The sequence below is a fragment of the Besnoitia besnoiti genome, chromosome VIII (assembly GCF_002563875.1).
Source record: "Besnoitia besnoiti strain Bb-Ger1 chromosome VIII, whole genome shotgun sequence".
Lineage (NCBI taxonomy): Eukaryota > Apicomplexa > Conoidasida > Eucoccidiorida > Sarcocystidae > Besnoitia > Besnoitia besnoiti.
This window is the reverse complement of record NC_042363.1, coordinates 2,407,655-2,416,178: the sequence shown is the minus strand read 5'-3', so window position 1 is coordinate 2,416,178 and position 8,524 is coordinate 2,407,655. Positions and strand designations below refer to the sequence as shown.

At 57.5% G+C, this 8,524-nt stretch overlaps 1 protein-coding gene across 1 annotated transcript; it reads right to left on the bottom strand.

Moving 5' to 3' along the window:
• Positions 1-284: 284 nt before the first annotated feature.
• Positions 285-6,551, bottom strand: BESB_084640 (putative eukaryotic initiation factor-2A; the record flags this gene model as incomplete). The annotated part of the gene is made up of 11 exons (XM_029366814.1): positions 285-434; positions 811-1,212; positions 1,660-1,755; positions 2,035-2,217; positions 2,542-2,658; positions 3,101-3,490; positions 3,931-4,136; positions 4,617-4,701; positions 5,306-5,666; positions 6,015-6,124; positions 6,507-6,551. The coding sequence occupies 11 exons, from the start codon at positions 6,549-6,551 to the stop codon at positions 285-287; spliced, it is 2,145 nt and encodes a 714-aa protein (XP_029217274.1).
• Positions 6,552-8,524: the final 1,973 nt, after the last annotated feature.

The window sequence follows — 8,524 nt, the reverse complement described above, 5'->3', positions numbered from 1 at the left end:
ATGACTCGAGAATGTCTGTCTCAGCTTCTAAGCTCCCCTAGTCGACTCTGAAGCGTCGCCTTTCCTCTCGACTCGTGCCCGCTTCGGCCCCACCCCCTCCCCTCCGCCTGTCTACGCTCTCCCCAGTCTTCAGACCTCTTTTTCTTCCTCGTCGCAGCCTGCTTCGCCCGCATCTGCCTTTCCTTCTCGTGGTTCCTCTCCTTCTCCCTGCTTCTTCCTGTTGTTCATCCTCGCATTCATCCCGCGGTCAATTCGCCTTCCCTTTGCGAGTTCCTTCGCTGCTTCTACTTCCGCTTCGATTTGGCTCCGCCGGCCTTCGCCGCCGCGCCAGGGGGCGAGTAGCCCGGGGGGAATTTCTGAGCCAAGCCGGGGATCGACGTTTGCGGCGCGGCAGAGGCTCGCGAGACTGAAGAAGCTGCGTTCGTCGAGTTCACCTGGAGAAACAGAAAAAAGCAGATAAAATACGCTAGAAAAGAACTTTGAAATACAAAATCCAGAGCATTCTACGCATTTCTGGCGGTCCGCGCGTCTCGGGGCTCGTCTCTCGCATGCGCGTTCGCCGCTGTTGCGTCAGCTCGTTCTTTTCTGCCCGGCTTTCTCCTTTTCTCATCACGTGTTTCCTTCGCTCGTCTTCGTGCCCTCCCTTCCCCTTGAGTCCTCCTTTTGTGGCTGGCGTCCCGCCACTTATCCCCCCTTTTTCATCGATACGTAAACCAAGAAGAAAGACGCCATATACATGCAAATTCAGGCTCATGCACACACACAGTTCTGGTGTCCTGCCTAGCCCTTTGCGGTTCGACTCCCCCCTACCGTTGCCTGCCGCTCGGCCCTGAGTCGCGCCGCGAGGGCTCCAGTCGACCCCGGGGGCCGGTAGACCCCGCGGGGCGCCCCGTCTCTCTGGCTCGCTGCGCCTGCGGCCCCGAGTGGGGACGCTCGGGCTTTGGGTGCGCCCGTGGAGCCCAACGCGGGTCGCGCGCCGTCGTCGGCGAAGCCGCGCCCGGCCGGCGAGCCCGCAGAAGAAGAGGCTGTGAGAGACAGCGAAGAGAAGTAGCGAGACAGGAAAAGCGTTGGGTCAGCGAGGAAGCTCTGAAGAAGCCGAGATTGCTTCTGCCCGAGAGTCGCCGCGACGGAAGGGGCGAGGGGGCGAATGAGCACGCGGTACAAAGCTGCGAAGTCCAGGCGGCAGAGTGCGTGTCCCGTGACGCTGTAGATCTGCAAAGGAGACCGGCAGGACGACGCGAGAGCGACGTGAGAGGCGCAGAGACAGCCGCGAGGCACCGCGCGAACACCCGAGGCGCTTCATAAACCAGTCGCAGTGCCTGGAGCTCAACCTCTTTTCCACACGATGAAATTTGATGTCGCGGCAGCCGCAGCACCACACAACGCTGGTGGCGCAGGCCGACAAGCTCCCCGTCAGACGCTAGACGACCAAGAGAAGAGGAGGAAGGAGATACGCAGCATCCAAAGTGCGGTCGTCGCGTAGCTTCCCACGCAGGCCCCAGATCGACGGCGAAGCGAACCGGCTGCGTGTGTGCGTCACAGCTGGCAGAAAAACCAAACAGCTGGTCGCTAGCATCCCTCGACTCGACGGAGAAGGAGATCCGAGCCCCCTCGCCGAAGGCAGATCGAGACGAGCAGACGAGAGAGACAGAAACTCACCGTGATCCGGTTGTCGACGCGGAGACGCGGCGACGTGGTCGCGGCCACAAAGTGCAGCCCGTCCGGCGTAAAGTCGCAAGTCACCGTGAAAGGCGCCTGCCGCAGAGAGCGACACAGGTCGCAAACGACGTTCAAAAAGACCGAAATCCAGGCCCTCCGCAGAGGGGCGACGACAGACGCCAAGCGAGGTGCCAGAGCCCCAGAAGCTCCGCCGCCTCGCGTCGAGAGTGCGTCTCTCGTGCTGTCGCCACTCCCTCGTCCCCCCCTGCTTCCCCCTCCCCCCCCTCCCCCCTCCTTCCCCCTCCCCCCTTTGTGGCGAGCTGCATTTTGTTCGCGTCTTTTCCGGGTGGAGGACGCAGCGGTCGCGGCGCTCACCTGCGCCTTCGCGATGACCTTCTTCTGCTGCTTATGCCAGATGTCCACGTCGCCAGCCAAGTTGCCGAATCCGCCGGCGACCAGCAGGCGCGCGAACGGATCCCAGCGGAGAGTGTTTCGCATCATGCGGCCGAACGAGAGCTTCGGCGCCGACGGCTTCTTGCTGCCGTCGTAGAGTAGCACCTAAACCGACCGACACACGCACATGCATGCGAATCGAAGTCCAGAGGGCGAGCGAGAGGCGCCGAGGCCCGCGGGCGCTGGAGCTGGCAAGGCTCCTCCCTCTCAGCCAGCACTGCTGAGCGACTGGCGACTCAAGACTGAAGAGACAGACAGAGAGTGAACACCTCGAAAGAGTAGAACAACAATTACAGAAAACAAACGAAAGCGGCAGAAACAAAAGAAACGCGGGACAGTTGAGTTCCCGGAATGAACACGCGCGCAAACACCGCCCCTAGTCCTTCTCGCTCCCCGTCGCGACTCAAGTTCCTGCCAGCTCTCTCTCACCTCAGGCGGCATCGGTCCTTTGCAGAGAACGAACTCGAGCGTCGAGGGACTCCACTGGACGTCGTGGATAGGCCCCTCCTCAGCCGCCATCAGCTGGCAGTCGTAGGTGCCGTCCGCCTGAAGAGAAAGAAGAACGCGCGAGACCAATCCGCGTCCACCCCTTTCACATTCCCTTCACACGTGTTTGCGGCTCTCTCTCCCTCCGCAGTCTTGCTTCGAGAGCGGAAACGCGCAATCTCCGTCGCCGCGCCGTTTTTCCACGCGCACAACATCGGCACTGAGACGCCTCCTCAGCTTCTAGAGTTCTTAGCACTCTCCGCCTCGCCGTCGCGTCCCGCACCTGGCCATTTTTATGCTGTCTTCCTCTCCCTATCTTCGTCTCTCGGCTCTCTCTCGCCCCTAGGCAGGCCCCTGCGCCTTGCAGAAATTGGCTCGTTCCCATTTCTCACCCTGACGCATGTATATATCTCTATGCGAATCTATCTGTATGTTTCTATATACCTCTCCACCTATCTATCTATCTGTGCAGGCCTCTGCAGAATGCATGCCAGTTTCTCACCCTGAGGAAGTAGAGTGCGTCGGAGCCGTAGTAGCTCTTTTCGCTTGCATCGGTGTGAACGAGCGCGAGGACTGCGCGGCCGTCGTAGCACCATTTGAACGCGGCTTCGTTGCCCTGGAAGAAGCTCTTTGTCGCGATGCATCTGTTGCCATCGTTCAAATCGAAGAGCTTCACCGAGGAAGGCGCGCCCTTCTTGCCGCCCACAAAGAGCGCGCAGGTCATCGGCGCCTCGTCTTTCTTCGCGCCGCTCGCCGCGTCCTCCTGCGCCGCGGCCGTTTTCTTCTTCTCGTTGCAGGGTGAGACGCATATGACGCCTTCGCAGCGAATCCGGTCGTGCGGGTGATTCAAATTGAATGCGTTGTCTTTGAAGATGTGAACTTCGTTCGTCACCTGGAAACGACGCGAGGCACGACGCAGGCAAAACATGGAAAGCTGTTTTTCAAGCACGCGAAGCAAAGTCACGGCCCGCAGCAGCCAGCGAGCGAGCGGCGCGGCACAGCGTGTCAATGCAGGCGCGCCGCCTACACAGTCAGGCTCGTTTCGCAGAATTCTGCTGCTACTCATATAAATACGTATATAAAAGTGCATACATACATATATATATATATATATATATATGCAAGTACATGAAGAGGGGGAGACCCTTGCATCGCAGACGCAGCGGCCAAGATAGGAACGGAAATGAAGATACGCTGTCGGCACGAGTATTTGAGGCGCCTGAGAAAGGCAGGAGAGTGTGTTGTGTGTTTGCGAAGATGCAGCCCCCTGTTGCGACGGAGAGAGCGGAAGGCGCAGAAAATGAGGAAAGAGTTCTGAGGGTTTCCGCCTACCGTGCGGCAACAGAAAGACTCCTGAGAAGTCCAACGAAGAGGCGGCCACGTGTTGGCATTGATTTGCTTCAGAGTGAAGCTGAGAACTTTCTCTCCATCGGACATGCGGTACAGACAAAAGTTCTCGTGCTGCGCGGCCTCGTGGCGGAAGCAAATGTATAAAAAGGTGCCTCGAGGTGACAAGTCGAACTTGACCACCGTGCTCGCTGAGACGCAGACAGCGCGCAACGAGAAAATCCAGGCACAAAGGGCTTAGTGAAACGCCGCAGATGCCGTCAGTGCCCTCCCGCCAGCCCCTACTCGAACTGACTGCGAAAAAAGGGAAGTCCTAAATCGCACCTCCTCCTTCTGGCGAGTTTATCCTACAGAGGGGGATACGAGTTGTCTCCGTGGGCGCGGCAAGCGCCTGCGCAGTCGAGCGAACCGCGAGAGAAAAGGAGATGTGGGAGGGGATAGGGCTCGCCAGCTCACTCGTCACGGATGCGCACGCCTGCAAAAGAGCGGCCTTGTTCATTAACATCGGCGCACACGCTCGTACTCGTACGTGCGCATGCATCTACCCATCCACATATATATATATATATATATATGGATGTGTAGCTGCGTCGCCTACAAGCGAAGAGAAGCCACGAAGATGTCGCTAGAGCGGAGGCAAAGAAACGAACGCAAAAAAATGGGCATCCTACCCCCTTCACAGGAGAACAAAGTCTTGTCTTCGTCAAGAGAAACGACGTCGACTCGGTTGGGCGCGTCCTTCCGAACCAGGACGACCTGAAGAAAGCGAAAGCCACGCGCAGCAGCAGGGTGCAGGGGGGTGGAGTCAGCCCTGGACTGGCGCCAAAAAAAGGATATTTCGCGACTTCTCCACGCACGGGAACACGACAACCCTCACTTCGGCCTCTCAAGCTTGGCGCGAGGCAAAGCAGTCGCGGACTCACTGTAGATGATAATGCATGCAACCAGAAACCAAGACAGCCAGACGGAGACAAAGGGGAGGAGAGAGCGATACACAGAGGCAGATCTGCCACAAGTGAGAGAGAGAGCGGCTGAAGAAGAAGTATTAGATTCGCTGCGCGGGCGCACACGAACGAACGCGTGCAGCCGCGCGCTATCAATAGAAAGGGAGCACGAAGAAAGCCCACAGAGTCCCCCCATATACTTTTTATATTTTTTATATAAAATACGTTTTATATGTATGTATGGGTGAAGACTGGACGGCAAACAGAGCAAGACACAGAAACAGCAGGAGATGGATAGAGCGAATCCTAAGCGAGATTCCGCGTGTAGAGGAGTTCTGTTCCAGGGAAAAGCGCAAGAGAGCGGAGGCGTAGCAGAAAAACGCTGCGGCTCTGGTCACGGTCTCGTTATCTCTTACATTTTTTCCGTCTTCAGTCCAAATGGCCTGTTCAACGCCTTCGATCGTTTTGAGCGGCCTCTTGATTTCTTCGAGAGACATGCCATCCTCGTAGCGATAGAGCTCCGCGCCGTCTTTGGTGAGCGCGAGGAACTCAATCGGGAGGAGCTTCTCTTTCTCCATCTTCGATGTGTCTTCAGCGCCCGTCGCCTCTGCAGGCCCGAAACCGTCGTCGCCACCCATTTGGCTGTCTAAAACTCTCTTTCTTGCTTTTCGCGACTCTGAGGCTGCCGCGAGGCCTGCTCTTGACCCGTCGCCGCGGAGAAGGAAAAGGAGAGAAGGATGGAGGCAGAAAGCGACGTGAGACGCAGAGGGGCGACGGCTGCCGGAGAAGGGCAGGGAGCGCGCAGCGCGTACCACGCGAAGGCGTGTGCCGCAGAGAGGAACCCCGAAAAGGAAAAAGATGAAATCAGCGAAGACACGGCTGGAGCGAGGCTCTGCGAGGGCCGCAGAGGGGCACAGAGAGGCGGAGGCGGAGTTCGCAGGAGCCGGCTTAGAGAACAGAGAGTTCGCGACCAAAGAGCATGCACAAAGTCCTAGGATAGAACAGAAGAGTGGGAGCGTAGCCAGAGACTCGTCTCCCGATTATCTGCGGCACGCCAGCCCCCCCACACAGACTAGAAGGTGACGGGAAGTCGTGCACTCTTCTGTTTGTCTGCCCTGAACGTACCCTCTGAAGTCGACCGTCCGCCGAGGGAAAAGAGAAGAAAGGCCGAACCGAAGTGAAGGCGCGTACCGCCCTTCTCCGCAAAGCGCGAAGACAGCGAGAAACGCGGGCAGCTACGCACGCGAAAAGCAAAGGCCAGCGACTCTGATGACGAGGGCGTCACAGGTCACTCAATCTCCACGATACCCTGTTCCAAGGCGGACAGTTTTCGGGGCAGAGGGAAGAGAATGCGAGGCCGAGGGAAACGGCGCAAAGGCACGGGGGCTAAGCTTCGCAGACTACTGGGTCATACAGAGTAAGAAGAGGCATGCATGCGTATCGCCACGGAAGAGAAGAAGTGAGGGAGGCGATTCCCTGCGCGCAACCCACGTCAAACGAATCGAGAGACTGTCCAGTTTTTTAACTGTGTTGAACGCGAACGCTTTCGCATAGTGAAAGGGGGGAGGGGGGGCTGGCAGCCTAGGATCTGTTAAAAAGTCACACTGCGGCGCTTACCTCCGCCTTGCCGCTCGGCTCGCGGTCGAGGGCCGCCGGCGCCATGGGCGTGTCGAGAAAGAGTCACAGGAAAATCCACAGATGTGTGCCAGACGCGCGCAGATGGACTTTGCGATTCCAGAGCTACATGTGATGGCTGGTAAACAGAGTCGCGTTACTCTCTCCTGCGAGAGGTTGAACCCCCTCTGGGTTCAGGCCTGTAAGGAACAGCTGCCCGGTAAAAGTGTAACGCGAGAGAGTTTTTTGAGCTTATTGGGGAAGCGAGAAGCTGATCAACAGCTGCATCCACCATTTGCTGAAGCGGCCTCTTCATTTAGTCCCTCGATTCGCCCCCGTGGCAATATCTCGGGACATTGGGGAAGGCAGTTACGCTTCCATTTCGTCTGTGCGAGGGCGTGTGCAAGGCGACCCTCAAACCGAAGCGTTTGTCGTTTCCGGTGGTTGTTATGCTCTCAACTCTGTATCTCAGACGAGGTCTTCGTGTCTCCTCCCGCTACGGAGAGGCTTCCTTTCCCCGTAAACGTTGGTCTCGACGACCCCTCTAAGCCCCCCCTTCTCCCCCACCCCCATGTACCGGGCGTTCTCCGGGAGGTGTCTCCCGCGTTTTAGCACCACGGACCTGGCTTGAGATCCAGTTTACTGTTCCTGAGTGAACATCAGGAGAAGGGGTGAGACTGGAAAGCTACGAAAGCCCATATCTGCCAGTATGCAGCCGATCTCCGGGGCCGGTGACATACTATGTTATGTGAAACGCCGGAAGGGAGGCGCGTCGCATACACCGATCCCTCGACAACAGAGTAGGCTGGCGGCGAGATAAAAGTTCGGCGGGAATCTGGCGCTCAGGCAAACAAGTTGCTTCCCTCTCTGAGATTCACACATACGCTTCATCTTCTTCCGTGCAAATTCACACCATGGGGGACGCAAACGGCCAGCCACAAATGTCTTTGAGCTGCAGAAGATGGGCCTTTCTGTAGACAGGTCCACCCCAGTGCAGATTTGCACTATGCCCTTAACGCAGCGCACAAGCTTTCTGGCGGCGTGACTTCCGGTATCTGTCATTAGTGCTGACAGAACGGTTATCTGCCAACTGAGCAAGCATGGGGCTTGTTCAGCTGCTGGCCATCCACGGTGTAGTCAGACTCTAACGCTGTCGAAGCAGTTACGCGCAGAGCACGGTAAACTTTCAAGCCGGATACGTCCAGCGTGTGCACTACATAGCGACCCCTGAGGGAGCGGAGCCGGCAGAAATGCGTTTGACGGTAGCCAGCACGTCGCTGATCGCCATCTACGCAGAAGAGCGCCGGAGATGCAAGACGAGGAACCGTCATTTGCGTGTGTCAGATGCCACTAGGAGCCCCCGATTTTGATGTCAGCAGCACCCACGGCACCCAAATATTTTGCGCCAGAAGCGACACTGGAACCCATCGGCGCTCTCCTCACATATGTATATCAGAGGAGAAACCGCTCTAAACGGACACGGCGAGAACAAGTCTGAAAGAGACTTGAGCTTCGCGAGGGTAACTGCGTTCCCCTGTTTCTGCGGATGCAGGGTGAAACTACGGCTGCCCGACAATCCATACTAGTACACATGTCGACGCAAGTGAGCTTGGACATTGGATGTCACCGTGTTTATGGTTGCAGTGCAAGTGTGGAAGGTGGTGCCGACTTCGGGATGTTCGTAGATCAGCATGCCGACGGCATTTGCTGCCACCAGAACAGGTAGGCGGCCGAGGGAGGAGTTGCGCAGACACAGTCGCTGACAGGATCTCCTTGTCAATTTTACGTTCTGTAAGTATGTAACCAGCTCTGGCACTCTACCGGAATTCCGTGTGCCAAATGGCAGGCGTTCCAGGAGGGTTCTCTTCATGGGCTGGTCTACAGAGGCCGTCAGCCGCGCAGTGCGACGTTCCCGCCGCGTCCTCCCGCAGGCGTTTTGCTGGTGTAAGATCCAGAGAAGATTTAGTGGTTTGCCGGGGGTACCGGTGGTTAGTTCACACAGATTGGTGTGCTTTACTCAA